The sequence below is a fragment of the Pleurotus ostreatus genome (genome assembly GCF_014466165.1).
Source record: "Pleurotus ostreatus strain PC9 chromosome Unknown scaffold_1, whole genome shotgun sequence".
Classification (NCBI taxonomy): Eukaryota; Fungi; Basidiomycota; class Agaricomycetes; order Agaricales; family Pleurotaceae; genus Pleurotus; species Pleurotus ostreatus.
Window position 1 is genome coordinate 4,470,907 of NW_023503156.1, and position 24,173 is coordinate 4,495,079.

Below are 24,173 nucleotides of genomic sequence, written 5' to 3' on the forward strand. Positions count from 1 at the left end.
CTCACACGATTTCTGACCCATGACACAGGCCGTCGAAGCTCGAAGTACCTGCGGATATGTTATTTTTAGGGCAGGCATCCGCAGGATGGAGAAATTCTCACTCTAGGCGCTTGCACATGCGCATGCGACGTAGACGGCGACATGCCAACAGCGGCCCAGGACGTGCCCTCTCTTGAACTAGGCCTGAGACGATCGCCCCAGGATGTCCTCTACGGTGAATAGCCTCCGATGGGATAGACTTGAAGCGCACTCCTAGGCAATCCGCGAGCGATCTGGGTGGCCGGTTTGCTTGGTTGCTGCGACGCACGAAATCTTCTCCTGCACGTTTTTCACTCCCCTGATTGCGTTGATCTAATGCCAAGATACGCTGCGAGCGCGACTTGGAAAATGAACAACAGATCGGCCAGATATGTACGCCTTCATGCAAATGACTTGTGGAAGACTTGAGTCACACTACCCTTTCTTCCTCGCCTTCTCGCGGCTAATCATCGTGGGTTGTGATGGTTCCTTCTGGCGTTGTGTCACAAGCGAGTACTAGATTCTACCGATTCCGCTGTCCCACCTGCGAAGCTTACCGGGACGATACTTGCGGCCTACACGATCATAAAGGGGGCGACGTGGCCCTGGGTGTATAAAACGACTGGTGGATGTTCAACCTTTCTCATTACGATCGCCCCATTTGTTTCCGCCTATTTCCTTTGATTGTTGCTTATCAACGTCGGCGTCGATCACTATTTTCAAATCACAGGTAAGATGCCTCGTTCAGATCGCGCCACAGGTTGCTTTCTGTATAAAAACATTCTGTCTGACATCCCACTTCCTTATGTTATAGGCTGCCACGTTCAACTCCGATAACACTCTACTATAACGTCGAAAGACAGCTTTTCGCTTCTGCCACTTTCGGAGGTATGTCATGCAATCATCTTACTCAGACGTGGGTTGACTTGAGATCGTATTTTAGACAATGGTGACATCGAAGAGCCAAAGCTATATCTCAAGATTGCCAAATGAGCTACTCATTGAGATTTTCCGGACCAGAGGTTCACCAAGTCACGTCCCTCTCCCAATAACCGTCTCCCAAGTCTGCCACCACTGGCGTCAGCTTTCGCTCAACGCGGCTTTCATATGGTCGCAGATTGACGTGTCATGGCATCCTATACCCATGATCAAGACCTGCATAGCCCGTGCTGGGTCAAATCCACTCGATATTCGCGTCGTTCTCGACGACTACTCGAAGCCCAGATGTCATTCTATCAAGGAAGGCCTCGACTTGATTATCCCCGAAATTGAACGCTGGCGCAGTTTCTCAGTTGAAGCCAAATACTTCGGCTCTATGATGACGGTCTATATGGCTATCCGCCACCAGTATGCTCCCATGCTACGACACATCTCGATGTCTCTCGATGATCCATATGGGGTCGAAGGCCTATGGTATCAATCCGAACACTCCTACTTTGGTATCCTGGGCGGTGGTGCGCCAAAGTTAGACTCCCTCGAGCTGCATGGAATTAGCCTCCACTACTGCCATCCCCCATTGGAGTCGTTGAAGCGGTTGTCCTTGGACGCACCTTGTGACTCGGAGGCCGGACTTCCGTTGAGCTATTCGAAGCTTCGGGACGTTCTAGAAACCGCTGCTGGGTTGGAGGAGTTAAGCTTGCATGGCCGGGTGGTCTGTCATCAGGAGAGCCGTACCCGAGAGAAGACAGACGCCGTCACACTATCTCAGCTCCGTCGGCTAGAACTCAGCGCGCCAAATGGAGAAGCTGCAGACGACCAGTGCGAATACATTGAAAGTATATGCAATATCGTCGACGCGCCTATGCTCAAGACTTTGTCGACTTCTTTCCTCGGAAAAATGGACACCGCACAGGCCCTCAACTTCGCTGTCGCACCGGTGGAGTCCAGCCCCGCTCGTCCTTCGACTTCTTCCCCCATACCTTATGCTTGCCTTGCCCCTAGCTTCTCGCATAACTGTTACCAAGTCAACGTTTCGCAGCAATCCTTCGACACCATGTCCAAAGCTAGCAGCGTGCTCTTTCCTTGGATAACCGGTGCCTTGGGTAGCGCCCTGTCCTGCGGTCGCAGTTTGCTCGTAGCTGATGTCGACGAGCTTCGAGTTCGGAGGATGTTAGAAGTCGTTACCAAAGCCGGAGAAGGTGGGGAATCAGGCCATGCTTGGCCCAGTTTGAATGAACTCGTTGTGAGGTCATCATAATCGCCATTTTTTTCTTGCATCTTCTCTTCCGCATCCGTTTCCTTCAACCCCCACTTAACTTGTTGATACCCAGACTATTCACGAGTCGATTCTCATTTTCCTCGCTTTCTCGCAACTTAATAGACATTTGGACATATGCGCGACCCCCAACTCCCTATGAAGATCCGTATATATTATATTGTATTAATATACAATCTAGATGAGCGAACACTACATATATAATCTACGCATCTCCTCTTGAACGCTTTCTTGGAGAGCAATCATATCATGCCCCCCATGAAGAGTCTTGAAAAACACGGCCTTACTACCACCTTTCTCGAAACGTTCAATGCGACCGACATCAGGAATCAAATACGTCGTCACTAGCGCCTCACGGGCTTTTACGCGGAAAGCCTTCTCCTGCGTGAATGCATCCCAATCTTCTTTGGTCCATGAAATAGGCCCGAGAGGGACTTCGGGAACTGCTGGGAGATGGGGATCGAGTATGGCAGCAAAAAGATTTTCGGAATGCGAGGATGGGATGTCCCAGTCGTTTTCTGTCCGGCCGCTAAGAATACAGGCGAGACAAATGCACACAAATGCACATACCAGCGTGCGCAATTAGTATGGGTTCTTTGATTTCATGTAGTCTTGCAGCTGTGTCGAACTTGTGCACCAAGCCCCAGTTAAGGATTTCTAAGCGGCATAACAGATTAGCAGATCATTCAAACCACAACGCCATTCGGAACTCACTCCCTGCTCCTGGAATAGAGTGGATGGGCTTCATAAGTGGGATGACCCCGAAGAAATGATATTCAGCCAACAGATTTCCTATGCTCTCGAACGGTGACAGGAGCACGACGCCGCGATATTTGACATTTTCCTGGCTCAGTTCTGCTGCCAGGCGTGCTGCCACCGCAGTCCCGAGACTATGTCCGACGATCAGGACATCGTCACCGAGATCTTGAACTCGGTCGGCGCCCGCATGCTTCTTCATCTCAATGACCCAGTCCCATGCAGCGCGGGCGTCCTTTGCCAAGCCATCCTCGCTGGGTGTGCCATCGGAGTCGCCGAAACCCCGGTAGTCGATGGCGAGGACGTTGGCACCGAGTCTGCTGGCAAAGGCTTTGTAGTATGCGACACGCAGAAAGAAGACGCGGGTAGCCATGTTGCCGTGGAAGAAAATGATGGTGGGGCGTGAAGCTACGGCACGCGGAATATGGTCAGATAAGAGTTCCTCGCGGGTGGGTGATGTGTATGACTCGGGGGAGGATGGATATATGGTTTGATAATACGAGTCGGCGAGGACAAACCAAGCACCGATTGAGACGTTGTCCGCCGCCTGCAGTCGTAGATTGACTGCTTTTCCAGCTATTTGAATCAAGAAGGTTAGTGAATCACCATGCAGGCTGAACGTTGGGCACTCACGAGCGAAGCCATACTGTTCAGGTACATCGTATTTAGCAAACCATGGTATCCTGATGGCGTTCATGTATAGCACGCTTAAAAACGAGTTTCATCAGATTACACCCTCCGTGACAGTAGAAATTAACTCAACTGGGTCTGGATGAAGGGGACGAAGAGCAGCACCATAAGCAGCCCGTAAATGACACCACATATTGCAAGAAAGGCATGAGCGCGGTATAAGATAGACTTGGGCTCGGCTGGAGGAGATTTGGGCTAGCGAAGTGCCTTCAGTACTCGCGCATCGACGAGGATGTAGAAAGAACATACGGGCGACATGGGAATCTAGAGAACGTAGGTGTATCCTCTTGGTGGAATTTGTAGCTGGAAGTTGCGGTTCAAGTCCAACCTTTGGTGCAGCCTCTAGCCCCAGGTCACCGCAGGTTTCTTGAAAGCGACGCGCGGTAAACGCGCGGTGATTTTACGCGCCAAATAGTCACATGACTCAGAGGAATAATATCCATTAATCTTCGAAGCAAAAAACAGAGCCTACAACCGAGAAGTAAATACACGGACATAGCTCATACTCCAATCATTTGTATGTCTACAGCTAAACAACTCGCGACGGTGTAGTGAGGATGATTGAGAGTGGGTGAAAAGACAACATCCAGGCGTCCATTGGCTGTATTGTTAGGGCACAAAGCCCAGTTTTCGGAATTCCCATTGAAGGCAAGCAGAGGGAGGCCATCTGGTTGGTTTATATCATTCTATAATCAAGAGTTGTTAGAAATTGCGTCTAAGATGGAAAGAGACATCAGTCTTTACCGTCACACAGTATCCCCTGTCACCTGGGAAAGGGGGGCTCGAGGCAAGGAAACTGAGGGACTCGCCCGCACGAGGGGTGGCAGAGACTAGTTGTGCGGGGTTAGAAACTGATCGAGGAAGGAATACACTGTTGGTAAGAGAGAAATTGGGCCAATCGGTGCAGCAGTTTGTGCATGCCTGGTGTTCTGACCCGTCAGTACAAGAAAGTTAACGGCAGCGGCCCGGGTACTGACCGACAAAATAGACCACATGATATCTGGAACCATCTCGACGAGGATCATCTTCAACGTAATTGTCGAGGGGCCAGAAGGGGGTGGGGCTTTGAATACGGCTTGAAGCGTGAAGTTGTTCACGTTCACTTCGGTACATTGTTCTGGCTGAGTTCCACCTCCGCCTACGTTGAATCCGTATACGGCTGCTCGGTTTGCACTACCACACAACTGGGTGTGGTCTGCGTTGCAGACGGTTCGGCATTCGCGAGTCGGGCGGGCTTCAGAGGAAGCATCAAGGAGGTTGTCGCACCCTAGCAGGGATCGTCAGTTGACACAATCACTCAAGTCTCAGGAACGAAGAAGCCTAACAGCATTCTCGCCCAACTTCAAGGCCTGCGCGCGCAAATCCACCCGCAGTCTGACACGCCGCGGTACAAGATTCTGGAGTCACCCCTTGGGGTATAGCGACAGGAACACGCAGGGTGCGATTCTGTGGATCGTCGCTGGTACGACCGTTAGCCTTGTATCGCTGAGGAACTGTTGGTTCCGCGCGTACGTGAAACATCCTTGGAAGGTCCACCCCGTTTCTCCGATCGTTTGAGTAAATTGGGGGAGAGGCGCTCCGCTATAGAAGATATTCATGTGACCTCCCGAGCCACAGACCTCCGCGGGATTGCCTGAACATGCGAAGTTGCATTCACTGATATCAGTCTCGACGCCTGGGTCTTGGATGACAGAATCGCAGTCTATACGAATGGAAGAGTGAATAAATGTACAGCATAGGATCAATTAGGCCGAACAATAACTTACAGCACTCTTGTCCGAATTCTACGCCGGCGAAAATGAAGCCTGCGTTGTCACAGATTGCGATACATGACTCGATGGTCAAGTTTTTGGTATCGATTGTGGTAACTGCAGCCAAGGTGCGGGAGGTCGAGATGTCCCTAATCGAATGTTAGATGTATGTGTGGCTATCTGGGTTTCCATCGGACTGACGTCTATGGGGATTTCACTTAGCCACATGGCGTATGCAATTAAGCGGACCACCTACAAAGCATCCTTGAGATGTCCAATTACCGGGTAACACTGAAGGAATAGATTGTGAAGTTACAAACTAGCCGACAAGTGGGTAAGGACGCGACCAAGGTAGGCGTTCCGCCAGGCTTACCGAGTGACAGAAAAGAAGGATGCTCAAGACCCACAAGGACATCGTATACGATGAGTCGAGGATAAAAGGCCAATTGCCTGAGAGGCAGAGGAAAATTTCTTCCTGTCTTTTATATTCCAGCAAGAATTAGGACCAAGAATTAGGACAAGGCACCAGGTCTTGTCACCGAAATACTATATCATACTTCTGGTGGTAAACGGTCCAGCCCGTCAAGTAGACCCGCCAATGAACGTCGAGGGAGAATTTGGAAGGGAACATGGTGCATGGCCAGGTACGATGGCTAGCATCGCGAAGACGATTATTGGGTGAATCGACGTTGAAGCGGCCGTATCGAAGTCGATGTGACGATTCCTGTTCACAACGATCATTCCTCTGACAGATCAGTATCCCATGTCCGTGATAAGAGGCGAATGGAGCGTCGTTTCTTTTCGGGTTACATTGTTCTCCCACAGTCCCTCAATTCGCGTATACATTCTTAGATGCTTCGATGTTCTATTCATGGTGGAGGAAGAGTTCAAGCGCATACGTAACTGATAACGACATAAGGTACTGACTTCTAACTGCCGCATGCTGTGCCTTTGCTTGATAGTTAAACGCCCTTTACAATTTGTTCAATTTGGGTTCAGTTCTAGGTGTATATGGGAGAAAGTGCACCTTCTGCGATGCCACGTCACCAACTAGCCCCCCCTAAACGGGATGCTCTGGGTTTGCGACTCTATCACCCCCAATGCTAGACGCAAAAGTCTGCAGCATCTGTCATTGCGGGGTTCTGGTGGATGATGCTCGCTTTCTGGTGCATAGGACGAACATAATGCCCATTGCGGCGTAGACGGAAGCAGTGGTTGATGCCACTTCAGGTGCTCGAACGAGCGTAAGGTGGATTACCCAGTATTATGCGGTGCTGGTTCGAGTTCCTCGGTAAACTTGAAGCAGGATACGGGAAGAACGAGGCCCAGGTAATCTTGCGCTCAGAGATGTGAGGTCGGTGAGGCATTCAATTCGATTCGAGATCGAAAGGCGTCGGATTTCAAGCTAGCAAATTTCAAGAGCTAGGCATTAGTCAGAAACGGATTGAATGTGACTAATTGACTACCCAGTGACTTTGCATCCATTGGTCGTCAAGTTCGTATATCTCGAAAAGGAGGCTCGGTTTAGTGGTCGTTCTGACACGAGTTCGTCAATTTCGCCGATCATCAAACACAAATTTGACGGGGATCCCGCCGGGCAGAGGGCGTCGGGAGCCGAGCGCGGCGCGCCTCTCATAGAAATCACGTGCACCAAACTAGACCCTCTGCACATCCGCAAGTATCAGTGCTCCAATTTTGCGAAAAGTTTTCGTGAGTTTACTTCATCTACCTATGCGTACCATTTCTTACTAGCTACTAGACCCTCCTGATCAGAATCAGGCCTTTTTGCAACGCGCTGGGCCGGCGCCGATATCCCTCCAAAGCTCCGATTTGGAACACGACGATGTGGGCACCGTTAATGCCACGCTAGATCACCTCGACAGATTGAAAGAAATCTCTCTGAACAGTGTCCACTCGTATTGGCCCTAAAGGATTATGTTCAAGCCAGCTCCCCCACTCGAAATCCTCACGCTCCAAAACCGTTCCTCAGTAGATTCGTTCTCGTTGGCAGCAGATGCAGGTGCGTTTCCAGCATTGCGGCACTTGCCCTTGAAGGGTCACGTCTTCAAGGCAAGTCCAGCGACCCTCACTAATCTCCGCTCTCTCAAAATACACACCGTGTATCGAACCTATTCGTTCGGCACAGCACACTACACCAACCCATATTCAGAGTGAAGCAGGAACTATGCACACGAAAGGTGGCAGGCGCTGGCTTAGAAACATTGGAAGTGAGGCACCGTTTTCTGGAGCCAAAGGATCTTGAAGAGTTCAATGATATCACTGATACCGTGGAGATTGCTTCGTCCCAGGAAAGGTGCTATTGATCAACCTGTCAGTGGTGTACATCGCACCACGATCCCGACTCGTCGTTGTACACCACGCCGCGCAGTATTCGCTCCAGAGCAAAGGGAGATTTGTGCAATTCCTTCAACATCTGTGAATGTAAAAGCAATGGGTAATGATTAATGGAGGGTTGGCGCTCAGCGCTCAGGCCTCACTCAGTAGCTCAAGCTGGTATGAAGGCGAATGTAGTTGAACAATCGCTACTAATGGCGTATAGGTGGTAGAGTAGGGATGATACAGTACAAGTGTGGCTAGTAATACAGTGGGTGGGGGCGGTGGAGGTCGGATGCGATACGGCATGTGTAGTATGTATACAATGATGTGCGTGATATTCGTAAGATGGTTGTAGACGTATTATGCGTTGTGCGATTTTTGGTGGTAGAGGGAGGAGGAAGGGGGTGCGGAGGGTATTTAGTGTGTCGCGATGTGCTGAGGTGTAGGCGTAGGTGTATGTGGTGTTGTACAGATTGTAGGGATTTATGGTATACGTGTATCAGGTGTGTGCGGTAGAAATACAAGTCCCCGACCCTCGTCGTCAGGGGCAACGATGGCGAGGATGGTGGGCTTTTGGTGTTGGCGTTGGCTGCGTTGACTACTTTGGGGACAAGCAGATGGACTGGTGGTCCCACGGAGCTTTGAGACGCAGCTCGTCGTGGCACTGACAGGGACAAAGCCTGAGGGCGCAGGGGCAGTTAGGGGTGGATGGTGGCACTGTTCGCGGATTCTGGAGCATCATGCTTTAGCGCTTATGATAGTGGCAACGTGCACCGTGAGCGATGGCGAGCGGGTGATCGGATGTTGGGGCAGGGATAGGCGAGGAAGTTAGGGAGAGTAGGGGACCGGCCCGGGTGTGGTGAATGAAGAGCACGGAGGAAGGGGCGAGGTTATTATTGGCGTAGTGCGAGCCACCTCGGAGTCGTCTGAACGCGGGACGAGTATGGATATTATTACGGCGTGGCAGCGGGGGGCTGCATAGTCTATGTCGCCAATTGAGGGGAGATGGGGAAGACGGCCTGTGTTATTTGATTTGTTCGTCCAACGCCTACACAAACCTGAGTGAACAGGTCGCGTCACCGGCGGAGGAGGATGGTATCCCTGCTGCTGCATGATAAGTTAATACCGATGCATCGCAAGGAGTTGTTCGCCTTTAGCGTTCAATACAGCTGGAAAGCTGCTGCTGGAAGACGAGGTATCTTGGGTGACGGCGGGCGGTTTATATACTACTCATACTATACGCGTACTCAGCTATAGAATGAGAAACTAGAGTTAGCGGAGAGGCGACGCACTACGCGCATGGTGGCGGTGTGGATGTGTTTCTACTATACTAGCCCGCAGCTGGCGTTATAGTTCCATAGAGTGCACGTTGACTAGAGGGCCCGGTGTTGGTTGTTTGATTAGCGCGGAACGTGGTAGACGGGGAGGGCGCTAGCGGCGGAACGGGACGAATTCGAGATGGGTGGGTTGACAGCAAACCATTTCGACCGCCACATAGCGTCGCTAGCGGACGTTCCTGATGCGAATATTAGGTTGATATTTCGGGTTTAGACGACATGTCAGTACTACTATGGTGCAAGTAAGCATCAGATGAACCGAACGTACTTGTTTTCAATGACAGGCTGCAGTCTGTTACCAATTGTCGTAACTGATATATAGATATCGACTCAGAGCGACTCCTAACTGTTTACCCATTCACGAGCAAAGGTGTAAAGTAGAGCCGTCTACCGTTCAATGTAACATATACGTATACCACACATATGTTACGTGTTATGCGTTATGTCCCCACATCGATTCTTCAGCTTCCCCGCAAGCCGCGCAATCGCATAATACAAGGTTTCGGCCGAGCCCCCGTCAAACGCCAATACTTTCGTCGCTTCCATTTCACGATCCAGATTGTCGAGGTATTCAGCCGCACCCGAAAGGTTCGCCACTTTCGCACAGGCCGCGTGCAACGAGAGCAAGTGGGGAGAAGGAACTGGAAGGTGCTCTGGATCGGGGGTGCTGAACGTGACCACCGCGGGTCCCCCCGGAAGGTATAGCGGGTTCGCGACCTTCAAGCGGTAGGAGTTTGCGGTTTCCTAGTGAAACTAGTTAGCAAGGATAGTGAGATATGATGGAACCCTCACAGTTGCTTCTCACCATAACAATAATTGATCGAACATGTCGTGCACATTGCGCTCCAAGGTCATCACGTTGAATAACGAGTGCACGCCGGCCCCATTCAATGTGTCGACATCGTAGCCAAAGCGCTTCAGGACGGCTAGAACTGAAGCTGCGTAGTCCTTCTGAGATTGACCAAATCAGTTGGTTACACTTGTAGCAGACATCCTTGCATACTAGAGCGTACTTCGTTTGGGTCTGGGGTCGAGTCCCTAGTAGTAATATTGACGTCGAAATACGTAGAGGCGGGGGTGATGTGAGCGCATTGGGTGGCAATGAGGCCGCCATATGCGATAAGCTCTTCCGGCGTAATATCAAGTTGTTTTCAGCCGCTCGGTCATATCGCCTCGTGATCAGACACCTATAGCCATCACGTACGAGGGCCTGCAGAACCAATGCATGAGAATGATAAGTGGAACAGAGATACTAGTGGGCACAACTGACATGTCTCTTTGCAGCACTGTGGTCTCTCGGTGCCTCCTGAATTGAAGTTTTCAGCGCGGCTGCATCCTCATCGACTGAGGATGGCCGGCTGGGGTGCAAAGAGCTATCAGGGGTCTGCCCCTTATATTTCTTAACTAGTCGGTTGTTAACTGTGCAAAAGCCGAGCGAGTAAAGCATGATACTCACAAGGACGTACAAACCACACAATGAATGCCTCTCCCAATGCAGAGAGGGTCAGGTTGTTTTGGCGGCAGGAATGGATTGTTTCGACAACCTCCGCCAATGCATGATGCGAAGGGGCATGAAGAGTTAAATATCCCAAGACCCTAGCAGCGATGAGGTATTCATCGTTCTTCTGGGTGGAGGCGGATTGTTTAAAGTCAAAGCAGACGTTGTACGCGCTAAGGGCATTGGGAGTGGGCAATTGAGCGGCAACGTTATCGGGGGCTGGCAGAGGCTGAGACATGAATGAGTATTGAACGTTGCGTACTATTCCCAAGCCATCCAGCGATGAGGTTGCTATTTTGACTCTTGCACTGGTACGCCCAAGGTCACAGAGCTAGGAGTCACCGGCACCCCTGAATATGCCAGTGAAGGTCATGTATATTTGCGCCCTGCCCTAAACTTGCAGATTTCCGTGCGGCGATGCACCGCGCCTCATTTCAATCATCTCATTTCTTTCTCCTTCTCTCTCCTCGTCCTGAAGCATTAACTTGCTTCATATTTCCTGCCTGAGCTTCGAACGACCTCTGTCTAGCTAGCCTTTGTCAACATGGCTAGTCAAATCTCGCAGCAAATTGCATGTTAGTGTGTTTTTCTGATTTCAGCGCCTCCCAGCTTTCAAATGCGACAATTTGGATCTGAGAATGGGACTCCAATTACTCAATGGTGGCTTTATCGCTCTTGGATGGAATTTCTATCTCTGGGATCGTGGCATGGTACCCCGACTTCGTCGTTCTGTTGACCCCCGTTTACGTATGGATCGGATGCACGAGTAAACTGACTCTTTATCTCTAGTCCGTGCACAAAAGTCGCTTGGTCTGATCGGCGGCACCCCCGACTATAGACCCGTAGCTGGATTTGCCGATACAGAGGTTACCGCTCGCACTTACCACTATAGCGCAGACGGCAGGCTCTACGCCTACGCCTTACCGAGCGCGTAAGTGTCTCACTCGCCCCACAATCCCACCCACTCACCCAACGATCAACCCCGACACCTCACTTCACCGCAATCATGTTCATACGACATGCAGAGTTCGCATCTTTCAGGCAGAGAGTGCCCAGTTTCTTCGAGAGCTTCAAGTACCCAACGTAGTCGACATCCAGTTCTCCCCGAGGGGGACCTACATGTCGACCTGGGAGCGGCCGGTCAAGTTCGAAGACGGCTCCCAGCACAAAAACCTTCGCATCTTCTCCGTATCCACCGGCGAAGAACTCATTGCGTTCTCCCAAAAGTCACAGGACAACTGGGATCTGCAGTATACGATCTCGGAGTCCCATGCGATCAGACTTGTCGGACAAGAGGTGCAGGTCTTCAGACCCGCGGAATGGTCGAAGGGGATTGTGGATAAATTGAAAGTGGAGGGTGCGACGAGCGTGTCGTTGAGCCCCGGACTTAACCCGTCCCTGGCGGTATTTGTGGCCGAGAAAAAGGTATGTTGAAGCTTTGGCGTTTGGGGGTTTATTCACAACCAATAACGTCGGCCCAATATACTAATGATTGCAATGATAGGGCGCCCCAGCGAACATCAAAATATACGGTCTTCTCTCCCTCAATTCACCGCCCACATGTCAGAAAACCTTCTTCAAAGCCGATCGATCGCAGATCAAGTGGAACACCTTGGGCACGCAGGTACTCTTGCTAACCCAGACGGAAGTAGACAACTCGAACAAAAGCTACTATGGCGAGACCATGCTGTACTTGCTCAGTGCCGCAGGGAACTTCGATTGCAGGGTCACGCTTGACAAGGAAGGCCCTATCCATGACTTCGCTTGGAGCCCCAATTCCAAGGAGTTCGGTGTTGTTTACGGGTGTAAGTTCGTCTCCGTAGTTCCGCCACCTATCCCCTTCTAAACCCACGCAGTCATGCCCGCGAAAACGATGATCTTCGACCAGCGCGTCCGATCGTTGCACGACTTTGGCGCTGCGCCAGTCAACTTCGTGTCGTTCAATCCTCAAGGTCGTCTCATCGCCCTCGCTGGGTTCGGTAATCTTGCTGGGAAGATCGACATTTTTGATCGCCGATCCCTCACCAAAGTCTGCACCGTCGACGCGCCCAACACTTCCCACTGTGAATGGTCTCCCGATGGAAGATTCCTACTTACGGCGACGCTTTCCCCGCGTCTTCGCGTCGACAACGGGCTCAAAGTGTGGCACTGCAGCGGTCCGCTCGTGCACTTCCAGGCCGTGGAGGAGTTGTATCAGGCTTCGTGGAGGCCGACGCCTGTTGATGTCGCTCCGCAATTCCCGCCTGCCATCCCGCCTGCCCCCGAGCCCAGCGAGAGCGTGAAAGGGATCGCGGCCGTTTCGAAGCCCACCCCATCGAAGCCCGCTGGAGCGTACCGACCACCGGGTGCCAGAGGCTCCGCTACGCCTTCTATTTATAAGAGAGAAGACGAGGGCGGCGCACCGAGCGGGACTTCGACGCCGTCGAGAGGGTATAACAGGAGCCCTGTCCCTGGTGCACCTGTGAACGGGTATGTGAACGGACAGAATGGGGATAGGCAGCAACGGAATGGGAGAAGGCACGTACCTGGTGCGCCCCACAGCCCGAGCCCTGGACCGGACGGCGACAAAGCGAAGAACAGGAAGAAGAAAGCTGCTAAGAAGGAAGGAGGGGAAGAGCAAGGACAAGGGCAAGGAGGAGAGAGGGCAAGGAGGGAAGGTGGGCAAGGACAAGGAGAGGGTCAGGGGGCGAAAGGTGGGCAGAAAGGGAACGGGAATAGGACGCCCAAGGTCAACGGGAAGGTCCCTGCTGCTGTTGCTGTCGCACCTCCACCGCCTACTCTTTCCGTGGAGACGGATATTTTGCCCACCACACCTGGGCTTGATAGTGCCCTTGATCCTACCGCCAAGAAGATTCGTAATCTTACGAAGAAGGTATGTCTGCCACTCACGAGTTCTCCGTTGATTTTACGACTGACATCCCCCATTTGTGTAGCTCAAGGCCATCGAGGAGCTCAAAGAAAAGGCCAAACGCGGCGAACGTTTGGAAGTCACCCAGCTCAAGAAGATCGATGCGGAAGCTGAGATCAGACAAGAGCTCACCAGCTTGGGCGCTGCTTAGCGTTCGATCGATTCATCATGCATACTACTATATAGCGTGGAGTGAAGTTGGAATGGAGGGGGATTTATTGCATATGGATGTGGGTGATCAGGTGTGCCGGTGCTGCGTTGATGTCTTCGTTGTTGCTATCATGTGCATTCATTATAGAGAGTTGTTCTCCATCTATGGGTATATGTCAATGGGTATATTCATGGTGTTATCTTTGAAACGTTGGCTTGGTCAAGTGCACAAAACCGCGCCAGCATGGCCTTCCCCCTTCCACAACCTCAAGCTACTCAATACTACCGGGAGCGCGTCCGGTTTCCGCTTGCGCGAAGGAATAGCCTCGTGGTTTATAGGAATCGACAACTTCATCAAAGGTCTACAACTAACCTTTGAGCCCTCTTTCACAGCGCCACTTCGTTCCGCGAACATGAGGCTGGATCAAGGTACGCCGCGCACGATATAAACTTATAAGATGGTCTTGGATAACGCTTTATCACTTGGGTTCCGGACAAACCAACGCTGATGACTTCGGCTTGGTCGCCGCCTTTGGGCGGTACGGAGAGATAGAAGCCTTGATCGAGCTTGATAGTCGCGACAAAGATTACGCTGGGCGAACACCAGGAATACTAAGCTTTCCGAAGAAATACTACCGCAAGAAAGTCCAAACTTCCATGGGAAAGGAACCGAGCTTTGTGGCTTTGGACGCTTCAAGGCATATTCGTATGTCATATACTCATGTCGGCGCTCGTATACAGTGTGATGCTTGCCAACAGTAACAACAGGGTTCAAAGAAAGGCAGCTTATGCTGATTTTGCGTTGGCGTACTCTCCTACGATGCCTTTCCCTCAGAGATACGCGATCGCAAAGGTTGAAAGCCAGATTGCGTGGATAGGCCACTATTCTGAGCCTGTTGGAAGATAGCATTCCTGAGTTCGGAGACGGCGACTACCGCGAGCTTCTGAAAACGATGGTCTCTTCTATCCGGCATTCCGCAACGAAGACGGTCCGTTTGCCCCCTACACGGCATCCCTCCCATTTCGTTATTCGTACTTAAGTAGCCTGCAGAGGTCGACTAGGTTCACTTCACCTCTCACCGTACGCTGTTTCCATCATGCTTGTAAGTCCCCGACTCGTACTTACGCAATTGCTCTCGCACAACCCCTTGGCGCAGATTGATTATCAGAAAATCGCCACCAAATTCACCGATCAAGGCATCCATGTCTTCAAGAAAGGTATGCGATAGCCGAAGCTCGAGGTCTTCGCATTCATGTTGATCTTCATAGGCACCACTGGCTACAATGATAGTATCAGGCATGTCCTACAGAATGGCAGTCGACCATCTGCATTCGCAGTCCAGCCATTGGACGTAGATCAGCTTGCCAAGACAGTGCGTAGTGGCCCCTCACGTAGTAGGATACTTACTTTCACCATCTGTAGATGGTGATTTTGTCGGAAAATAGGGTTCCATTTGGAGTGCGTATAAAAAGGGTTCGACTCTAATACTAAAATCCTACTGATGAATGTTGCATGCGTAGATAAAAGGTTGTGGTTCTTCATGGAACCCGGGCGCCAGCTCAACCAATGGAGTGCAGATCTACATGACCTTCTTTGATAAAATTGACTTCAGCAATGAAGCTTATATCGATGTTGGTGCAGGATGTCTATGGGCCCAAGTCTATGCTGCCATGGAAAACTCCGGGAAGAATGTTGTTGGTGGTATCGGTGGAGTCGCAACCTTCCTGTTGGGTGCCGCTTACTCCCTTAGCAAGTCGAATCAATATGGACTCACTATCGACCACATACTCGAAATGGAAATCGTTCTACCAAATGGAAAGGTAATGACCGTAAAGGAAGATGGTGAAGGATCGGATTTATTCGAGGCTCTCAAGGTATTCATTACATGCTAGCAATTGCTCATACCCCTCTAACCACAGCTTTTCCAGGGTGGCGGAAATAACTTTGGAGTCGTAACTAGATTCAGGCTGAAGACACACGATCAGGGGCCAATTTGGGTTGGTATTTGACATCACGAAGTCCCATAGAGACTAACCGACTTCTTATACTATGAGTAGGGCGGGACTTTCGTGTTTCGAAATGAATGCGAAACGGAAGTGACAAACGCCATAAATACGTTCATTCGTGAGGAGATGCGCCGTGAAGAGACGCATCGCGAGCCCTCCTGCCGCGAAGCAGAGTTGTTTGCTACATTCCGTTCTTTCGTGACTGATGGTGAATTAAAGGTATTACCTACCACCAACCATGTACTATATGCGGGACTGATGCTTAACCCGCAGCACGATATCTCCGTTACCTGTGTTTACGACGGCCCAAAGCCAGAAAGGAACCCGTGGGCATCGTTCGTCGGTATCAGTGAAAAGGCAGGGGCCTTGAAGGATTCCAGACAGACCAACGGGGTCTCGTATGATATCAACCGGTTGTCCGATATCAGGTCATACACTATAGTCGATGCTCTGATGTCCGAATCCTTCCCTGGGCCTCAAAATCATAACACGCGGTAAGACCCGAACCCTTCTCTACTCGTGTTGTTTACATGGTTTCTATGTAGTGGTCGACTCGGCTGTATCATGGTGAATGGGTACAACAAGGCGCTCATCAACACAATTGCCAGCGAAGCCAAGGTTTTTAGCCATATCCTTTCCGGTAGTTCTTGGCTCATAGCTTTACAGGTAGCAGCACAGGAGATGAAGACCCGTGGGGGAAAACTGCTTTCGTTTCCTTTTTTCCCTTGCGTTACTTCTATCTTCAATAACAGCAAGCCTGCCGCCTGGCCTCATTCACGCGACCGCGTGATCGTCCCTCTCTCAGCTTACTTCTTGTGGGAAGGTCAGGAGAATGACGAATTCTGGTCTGTTAGGATGCAAACAACCTTGAATAACATCAAGGCGGTGGCTCGTCGAGAGGGTTACATCTATGAGGATTCCCCGGAATACCCTACTTTGGCTTTCGGGACAACGAACGCGGAAGAAATCTATCGAGAAAACTTAGATAAACTCGTTGCCATTCGAAAGAAATACGATCCCGACAACGTCATGGGGCTAACCGGAGGATTCAAAATCCCCCTTCTCATCAAGAAGCCGATCTTAACTAAGAAAACGAGTGGCGCGAAGAAGGGTGAACATGGCCGCCAGTTGCTGAAACTCTACGACACCGTCGTCATCGTGAGTTTCTTTGCAATGATTTCTTACAACACCCGATGTTGATTATTCACGCTAGGTAGACGACTCTTCGTCTATGTGCGAGGAGGATCGCTGGGCTCACGCACAGCAAGCCGTTGAAGGAATTGCCGAAGTCGCTGCCCAGTACGATTCCGATGGCATCGATCTGCACTTCATAAATAGCACACAAGTTGGGACCAGATTGACAGTACGCTTCGTTTGTTTGCTTGCTTTTGTGAGACAGCCTGATTGACGGTTCCGGTTTCGCAGCGGACCGAACATGTGATGTACCTGTGCTGCCAGGCGGAGCTCGTTGGTGAGCCGACTCGGGTTGACTATTACACTCGTTTTGCAACTCGACTCGATGCTCACGTGTAGGTAACACTCAAATCGGGGCCAAGCTTGGTGCTCTGTTATGGGAGTATATAGCTAAGATCACCACTGCTCGAAAGCAGGCGCCTTCTAGTCGTTATTCCATCAAGCGCATGAACCTGATTGTGGTCACGGATGGTGACACTACAGATGGAGATTCTGATTTCGATGTTTTGGCATCGGTGATTACAGGAGCTGCAAAGAGACTCAAAAGCGATGGTTGGCCACCCAACCAAGTTGGAATAAGCTTCGTTCAAGTTGGAAATGCCGACGATGCAGAGAAGGTAAGGATCAAAAACTTGAGTCATGCCCACATTCTGTTGATTGATTTCAGTACCTTCAACACCTCGACGATGATCTTTCCAAACAAAACGAGATCCCCGACATGGTCGACACCACTCGTTACCATCCAGAGCAACTCGATGACGCCCTCTTGTCTAAAATATTGCTGGGAGGCATCAGCAGGGTTTATGACCGTGACGTCTAGTCAAATTCATGAAATGATACCGGAATCATCTTCACCTTATAACGCGTTGGTCCACTTGAGGTTGTAAACGTGAACAGCCGCACGTAAACTATCTGCTACCTGCGACTTACCAAGCATTAGACTATGAATTGATGCTCTTTTCATCCCTCCCGCTATATTCATTCGCCTCTAACAGCCTTCTGCTCTCCGCCCCTTCTTTGACACTCGATTGCAACATATTTGTCTCGTCGATTGAGTACGTCCTCCCTACCACCTGTAGATGGGGTGATTGCGAGCGTAGCGAGCAATCATGCTCTAAAGGGTTCAAGCCCAGTGAGAAGTCCGTCGATTGGGAACGATTGGGAACGAGACGGATCGTGTGAATCGAGCGCCTACGACTCGATCTTTGTCTTCGGGTTCAACTTTGCTTCACTTCAATTTATTGGAAGTTCGGAGATTAGGCAACCCGTGCTACGCTGATAGGCTGGTTAGCCTTCTTAGTTGGAAGGGAGGTATGATTCTCAACCATTCCCTATTTCATTCATTCTGTCTCGTAATGTGTATATCAGGGCCGCGCAGACCGGCGTATCACCTCAGTCCGTTGTAACGAGACTGAGGTGAGTAGTATCTATCTAATGCTTCCTTAATATGTACTCATAGGCTCGTTTAGTTTGTATTCTAATAGGTACTACACTAATGATATTCAGTCCGTTGTAACGAGACTGAGTTTGTATTCTAATACAATTGTCCAATGTACCTACTATACAATGTAGTCATTGGCACAATGTATGTTCTACTGACATAATCAGAATAGATTCGGTTTGCCTTTGAATCGTGTTTAGTCACTGGAAACCAAGTCCCACTTTACCCCGGCCCTCCTCCCATGTCTGCGCCAATTCCAGCTCGTTTCCGATGCACCTGTTGGCGATATTGGGAAAGGACGTTTCACGCAGTACTTACCAGCATCATACACCATATAGGGCCCTCCCGCCGCTGGCTTCACTTCCTCCCCTGAATCCAAAGCGAAGAAGGCAGGAACTCAAAGAGACGGAGCGGGGTAGTTTGTTGAGGTCTTCTATGGGAGGTATGTCCTCTTTTTGTGGCAACATATTGATATACTAAACCAATGGCTTTGACTCAGATGATTCACACAACAATCAGGGTGTTCAAGGAACTGTAACATGACCTCAGGCTAATATGGGAGATGGAAGGTCTTTGAACCGTAACGGCATTATGGACGATACTGGCGATGCCGATGGACAACGGGACAATGGTACATCTAACAGTGGGCCTGGGGGACACCTTGAGGGTGATATAGATGACCTGGAACAGGGGGAGGGGGAGAGAGGTGCCAGAGGGGCGCTGGAAGGCACAGGTAGCACAGCCAGTCACCGTAGCGAGGATTGACAGCAGGATGAACCAGAAGATGACGAAGATGAAGAAGGCAATAGAGGACCGCCAAGGGGACCACCAGAGGGTACGTGAAGATCTGGCTAGCCTCCGAACCTTCTAACTGATTATTGATATGCATTACAGATCGGGATTCCGGGGAACTCTTATTACAGGAAACCTCGAGTATTGCTGATGTAGAAATCACTCTGAAATTTGTCAAGCTACTGTGCACCACGACCCTCAAAAAATCTGGGATGGAACCTGAGGATATTGAGCTACTTCGAAAGCCAGCAGACTATCCATTAGAAATTGACGACACTGATCTCCTACTCAGCATCAAGATTTACAAAGCATGCAGTCTTGCTTCAGAGGCCACATATACTTCCACTCAGCAAGCAATTCTCAAATGCTTTCCCGACTGCCAGATGCTGTAAGGGCAACCTCAAGATGGCCGCACAGTGCAAGCCTAGCAGAGGGAGAATCCAAAGTAATGAATAAGACTAACTACAATACATGAGAGAGCTGCTCACCTAGCAGAGGGAGAATCCAAAGAGAACAGGATAAGGATTCTCCATGCTAGGAAGCGAAGTATATACTGTAGTAGTGTGGGAGGAATGAAGGGTAACTGTACAGTACACCAGCCACAGGTCCGAACAAATATCACAAGGTACAAGGGGGCATGTGATAATGAAGTGGAAGGGGAATGTACAGGAGTCGTGCCGGCAACCTGGGGAAGTGGGAACAAGGAATAACGAAGTGGGAGAGGAGGACGGAGGTAGCCCGGACGAACCCCGAAGTGTATCTACAAGTCCGAGCAAGTCCGAAGTGCGGGAAGACTTCGGAGTCACCGGACAAAGCTCGGATGCGAAAGGAGTGAGTGGAAAGGAAGTGGAAAGGAAAGGGGACAAAGGGGATGTATGTAAGAGTCCGTGGGATGAAGGAAGGGAGAAAGGAATGAGGAGGAAGGGAGGGGGACAGGGGAATAGGAGAAAATAGGAGTGTCCCCTTACAGATGCCATCATTGGATCAAGTCAAATGGCGAGTCAAAAATCTGAGTGGTGTCAAGCTGATTGTCAACCATATGTGCAAGAAGTCTTGTGTTGCATTCACTGGCCCCTTTGAAGACTTGACCAAGTGTCATATACCAGTCCTCACGCCCCCTTAGGGGTCCCCCCCTACGCCCCTTTCAGATACTCGGACCCTCAGAGCCCCTCAGGCTCCGCCCTCGCAGCCTATGCATGGTGCACAGCACTGGGATTCATCTGTTACATGTTTCATGTACATGTGTACTTACATACTAGCCTCACTACATACATGTGTCAGTTAGTATTTATAGTAGCATTAGTAGACATGTATTCTCTACTCTGAATCTTAGTTCCTTTTCCATCACTTGTCTCTTCTAAGTCTTCGCTGCGGGCTCCTCCGCGGAGCCCGCCTCTCACCTTGCTCCCTCCAAAATCGGGACACCACAGGGCTAGGAGGGTGCAGCATCAAAGCTGAAGCCAAGTCCCGTGTGCTCCGCTCGTCCGCTCGTCCGCGCTCCCGCACTCCTGTGCGGACAAGTCAGGAGGCCCCTTGACATGGTCCTTAACACCGAGTGCCCAAAATGCCTCTCGCCCCGATACACGAAGCCCGGTTCACTCGAACCACACAAAACCTTTTCAACAATACCCATAGGCCCATGTTGCGCATGCACCTCCACATGACCATGACCATCAGGACATGAGTCAGACATGCAGTCCGCAGTAGAACTTCATAGAAGTATCTTACTAATGACGTGAGTCATACCGACTCATACCGAGTCATACTGACTAGGTATTGACTGCGCATCTATTTATATCTTAGGTAGATAGTAGTATATAAGGAGCCTGTATCTGTCTACAATCTACAAAGTGCTCTACCAGAGAACTTACCTAAGTGTGTGCATCAAGACTACCTAGCTACAAGTAGTACTAGTTTTATAACCAGTGAGTAGACACTAGTCTTTCACTCAGCGCACGCTCATCCTCCCCGTTAGGGTTGATGGACAGATGCTTGCTCAACAGCCCACAGATTCAGGCTCTTTATCGTGACGCAGCAAGTGCTCGCAAAATGAAATACAGGCAGCAGAAAACAGCTGAAGTCATTGCCAAGCTGCAACGTACTGGCGGCGAACTACCCAAATATGATGACTTCACATCTGGGCGGGAATACTTGAATGCGGTGCAATCCGGTCTAATCAAGGACAACGATACAGTCCTCATGTACTCTCTGGACGGCTGCCAACTCTACCGAAGCAAGACCTCGGACTGCTGGATTTTTGTATGGATTTTCATGGATCTGGACGGCGATTTTCCATATAAGAAGGTCCATGTCTCCCCTGGCATTGTGATTGTGGGCCCCAACAAACCACAGAACCTGGATTCCTTCTTATTCCCTACATTCTACCATGTTGCTGCCCTTCAACTAGAGGGGCTTCAGATCTGGGACGCCGACCTCAATGCAACCTTTATTTCCAATCTATTCTTGCTCTTCGGGATAGCCAATGGCCCTGGTCTGGCACTCCATAACGGGCTGGTCGGCCACAAGGGACGCCATGGATGTCGCCTCCACTGCCCCATCTGTAAGGGGACACTCCTATTTTCTCTCCTTTCCTTCATCCCATGGACTCTTACCTACATTCCCTTTGTTCCCCTTTGTTCCTTTTCACTCCCTTGCCTTTCCACTTCCTTTCCGCCCACTCCTTTCGCATCCAAGCTGCGTCCAGTGACTCTGGAGTCTTCCCGCACTTTGAACACTTTGGACTTGCTCGGACTCGTCTATACTCTTCGGGGCTCGCCCAGGTTACCTCTATTCTCTTTCCCCACTTCATTACTCTTCGCCCTTACTTCCCCAAGTCGCTGGCACGACTCCTGTGCATCTACCCTCCACTTCATTATCACATGTTTCCTTGTACCTTGTGATATTCACTCGGACTTGTGGCTGGTGTACTGTACAGTTATCCTGCATTCCTCTCACGCTACTACAGTATATACTTCGCTCCCTAGCATGGAGAATCCTTATCCTGTTCTCTTTGGATTCTCCCTCTGCTAGGTGAGCAGCCCTCTCATGTATTGTAGTTAGTCTTATTCATTATCTTTGGATTCTCCCTCTGCTAGGCTTGCACTGTGCGGCCATCTTGAGGTTGCCCTTACAAGAACCAACTTTGACCAACTTCTAGATGCGGTTCGGAACTCTAGGATAGATGGCCCTCATTCTACCGCAAATCTCAGCTCAACAGCCCACCTGCGTTCTCAGATCCTTCGGTGTGAAACTGCCTCACTGCCACCCTACCAAAGCCGAATAGAAACGACTACCCCAACATAAAATTCTGGACACGCTCTCAATGGACCAAAACCAACAGCAGGTTCAAATCTGAGACAAAGTTCGAACTCGACCCAACTGGTTCTGATAGTAAGCCTAGAAAGAGAAATAACTACATTGAGACAGCAGACGGTGACCTGCTAAACAAAGAAGACATGGCCAAGATACGCTTGACAATGCGTGGTGCCTTCCAGCAGTTGAAACGACTCGAGCTTGCCCCAGATACCTGGACAAAAATATGCCATCTCGGCCGCAAGCTCTACTTACTTACGATCTGTGGCGTACATCCCAAGCTAACATATTGCGATAGCTTCTGGAAGGCTGAGCAGATCGCAATCCATCATTTCCCCTCCTGGTACAACAATCACATCCGCATCAAGAAGCCGGACATCAAGAAGGAGCAGGTGGATTCCAAGTGTCCATTGCCAAAGCGAGGTAACTCAACACCAACTGACGGCATTCCCTCAAAGAAGGCCCGTACCGAGAGCGATATCCAAAATGAGAGCCAGGACGATAACACCAACAAAAGCATCTATTACGATCCCCCTGCCAGTCCTACCACCACCACTAAAGCAAATTTGGGCAACGATGCTCTAGTTATCAACAATCCCTTGTACATATGACTCTCCCTCAATGTGCATATACTCACTACGTTCTACTGCATTTTGGCACCAGGTCTACACTATTTTCAACCTTCCAACCATCTCTAGTGTCCCCACCTGCTGCGAACAATCATCGAAGCTCGACTACCAGCACTTCTGCTGAACCAGAACCAGTGTTAGGGCGACACTAGTCAAAGACTAACGTGGCTCCTACAAGAATACTAAAACCAAAGGAATAGACGAAGTAGCTTAGTTGACTTAGTTCTCACTATTACTAGTGGAAATCCCAAGAGAACGAGCTAGTGTTCTAGGGCCTGTTATTGGTACTTAAATACTAAAATACATGTGTAACCCTCATGTACTACTACATGCCTACTGCAGCCGTCTTTCCATGGAACGCGCACCGATTCCATGAGGGTGCTTGGTAATGTACTGCGGACATGTGTTGTGCGTAAGGATCTTACTAAGGTACCGTAATGTGAATTAGTAATAGGCGCGTCCTGCGCGTTTAGATAAGATGTCGAAAAAGATAGTATTCGGAACAGACCGGACCATAACATCACCCCCCCTCTAGGATTCGTCAATTCCACTTGACGAAACCACTACCTCTTGATGTCCCACATCTCCTTTGACGACATCATTCCTCAACTCCCCATTTGGGATCGTTTCTCCCCCGCTGAGCAAGCCGGCCTGATTGCCATGCTTGTCTTCGTGGCTGTCGGGTGTGTCGGGTGGATCAGCGCTCCCCTCGGGTTCGTCGATCTTGGTCGTTCTACTGATGGTCGGGGTAGTGAATACATATTTTGGTTTCCAGATCAGTTCCTCAAATACCGCGGCCGCAATTCGACGTGGAGCTGCAGAGTGTCGGGCGTGGAAGGCCCGAGTTTGCTCGGGTGCGTTCTCGAGGTTCTTCTCGGGTTCCCATGTGTTATGCTCATCGGTATACCCTCTCCACTTGACCAAATATTCTAGCCGTCCTCGTCTGAGTCGGCTGTCTAGAATATTTTCGACCTCGTACTCATTCTCGCCCTGGATCCGTACCGGTGGGGGTGGTGGTGTTTTTTGCCCTGGTATCGTTGGCATGTTGGCCTTTTCCGTTCGGTGGGTGGAGATCGTGGGGTGAATAGATAGTGTTTTTGGAATTTTAAGGGTTATTGCGTTTTTTGTGGGTACCGCA

General features: G+C 50.3%; 8 protein-coding genes across 8 annotated transcripts; 5 read left to right on the forward strand and 3 right to left on the reverse strand.

Moving 5' to 3' along the window:
• Nucleotides 1-1,162: 1,162 nt before the first annotated feature.
• PC9H_001647 (uncharacterized protein) lies at nucleotides 1,163-2,215 on the forward strand (the record flags this gene model as incomplete). Its single annotated transcript, XM_036771297.1, has 1 exon — nucleotides 1,163-2,215. The coding sequence occupies one exon, from the start codon at nucleotides 1,163-1,165 to the stop codon at nucleotides 2,213-2,215; it is 1,053 nt and encodes a 350-aa protein (XP_036637142.1).
• Nucleotides 2,216-2,425: 210 nt separating this feature from the next.
• PC9H_001648 (uncharacterized protein) lies at nucleotides 2,426-3,937 on the reverse strand (the record flags this gene model as incomplete). The annotated part of the gene is made up of 6 exons (XM_036771298.1): nucleotides 2,426-2,751; nucleotides 2,804-2,890; nucleotides 2,948-3,565; nucleotides 3,623-3,696; nucleotides 3,753-3,874; nucleotides 3,929-3,937. The coding sequence occupies 6 exons, from the start codon at nucleotides 3,935-3,937 to the stop codon at nucleotides 2,426-2,428; spliced, it is 1,236 nt and encodes a 411-aa protein (XP_036637143.1).
• A 242-nt stretch (nucleotides 3,938-4,179) lies between these two features.
• On the reverse strand, nucleotides 4,180-6,061 carry WSCD2 (WSC domain-containing protein 2; the record flags this gene model as incomplete). Its single annotated transcript, XM_036771299.1, has 7 exons — nucleotides 4,180-4,365; nucleotides 4,424-4,600; nucleotides 4,657-4,946; nucleotides 5,005-5,138; nucleotides 5,192-5,381; nucleotides 5,446-5,579; nucleotides 5,988-6,061. The coding sequence occupies 7 exons, from the start codon at nucleotides 6,059-6,061 to the stop codon at nucleotides 4,180-4,182; spliced, it is 1,185 nt and encodes a 394-aa protein (XP_036637144.1).
• A 3,469-nt stretch (nucleotides 6,062-9,530) lies between these two features.
• Nucleotides 9,531-10,840, reverse strand: PC9H_001650 (uncharacterized protein; the record flags this gene model as incomplete). The annotated part of the gene is made up of 5 exons (XM_036771300.1): nucleotides 9,531-9,848; nucleotides 9,942-10,055; nucleotides 10,118-10,228; nucleotides 10,375-10,508; nucleotides 10,561-10,840. The coding sequence occupies 5 exons, from the start codon at nucleotides 10,838-10,840 to the stop codon at nucleotides 9,531-9,533; spliced, it is 957 nt and encodes a 318-aa protein (XP_036637145.1).
• A 306-nt stretch (nucleotides 10,841-11,146) lies between these two features.
• Nucleotides 11,147-13,661, forward strand: PC9H_001651 (uncharacterized protein; the record flags this gene model as incomplete). The annotated part of the gene is made up of 6 exons (XM_036771301.1): nucleotides 11,147-11,177; nucleotides 11,392-11,533; nucleotides 11,628-12,027; nucleotides 12,107-12,407; nucleotides 12,459-13,474; nucleotides 13,536-13,661. 6 exons carry the CDS (start codon nucleotides 11,147-11,149, stop codon nucleotides 13,659-13,661), a joined length of 2,016 nt encoding a protein of 671 aa, XP_036637146.1.
• Nucleotides 13,662-14,757: 1,096 nt separating this feature from the next.
• On the forward strand, nucleotides 14,758-17,681 carry PC9H_001652 (uncharacterized protein; the record flags this gene model as incomplete). The annotated part of the gene is made up of 13 exons (XM_036771302.1): nucleotides 14,758-14,878; nucleotides 14,930-15,033; nucleotides 15,084-15,119; nucleotides 15,182-15,535; nucleotides 15,590-15,658; nucleotides 15,719-15,886; nucleotides 15,941-16,161; nucleotides 16,213-16,285; nucleotides 16,334-16,825; nucleotides 16,881-17,030; nucleotides 17,093-17,138; nucleotides 17,201-17,478; nucleotides 17,529-17,681. 13 exons carry the CDS (start codon nucleotides 14,758-14,760, stop codon nucleotides 17,679-17,681), a joined length of 2,265 nt encoding a protein of 754 aa, XP_036637147.1.
• Nucleotides 17,682-18,893: 1,212 nt separating this feature from the next.
• On the forward strand, nucleotides 18,894-19,486 carry PC9H_001653 (uncharacterized protein; the record flags this gene model as incomplete). Its single annotated transcript, XM_036771303.1, has 3 exons — nucleotides 18,894-19,035; nucleotides 19,084-19,137; nucleotides 19,197-19,486. 3 exons carry the CDS (start codon nucleotides 18,894-18,896, stop codon nucleotides 19,484-19,486), a joined length of 486 nt encoding a protein of 161 aa, XP_036637148.1.
• Nucleotides 19,487-21,143: 1,657 nt separating this feature from the next.
• On the forward strand, nucleotides 21,144-23,017 carry PC9H_001654 (uncharacterized protein; the record flags this gene model as incomplete). Its single annotated transcript, XM_036771304.1, has 3 exons — nucleotides 21,144-21,654; nucleotides 22,079-22,124; nucleotides 22,378-23,017. The coding sequence occupies 3 exons, from the start codon at nucleotides 21,144-21,146 to the stop codon at nucleotides 23,015-23,017; spliced, it is 1,197 nt and encodes a 398-aa protein (XP_036637149.1).
• Nucleotides 23,018-24,173: the final 1,156 nt, after the last annotated feature.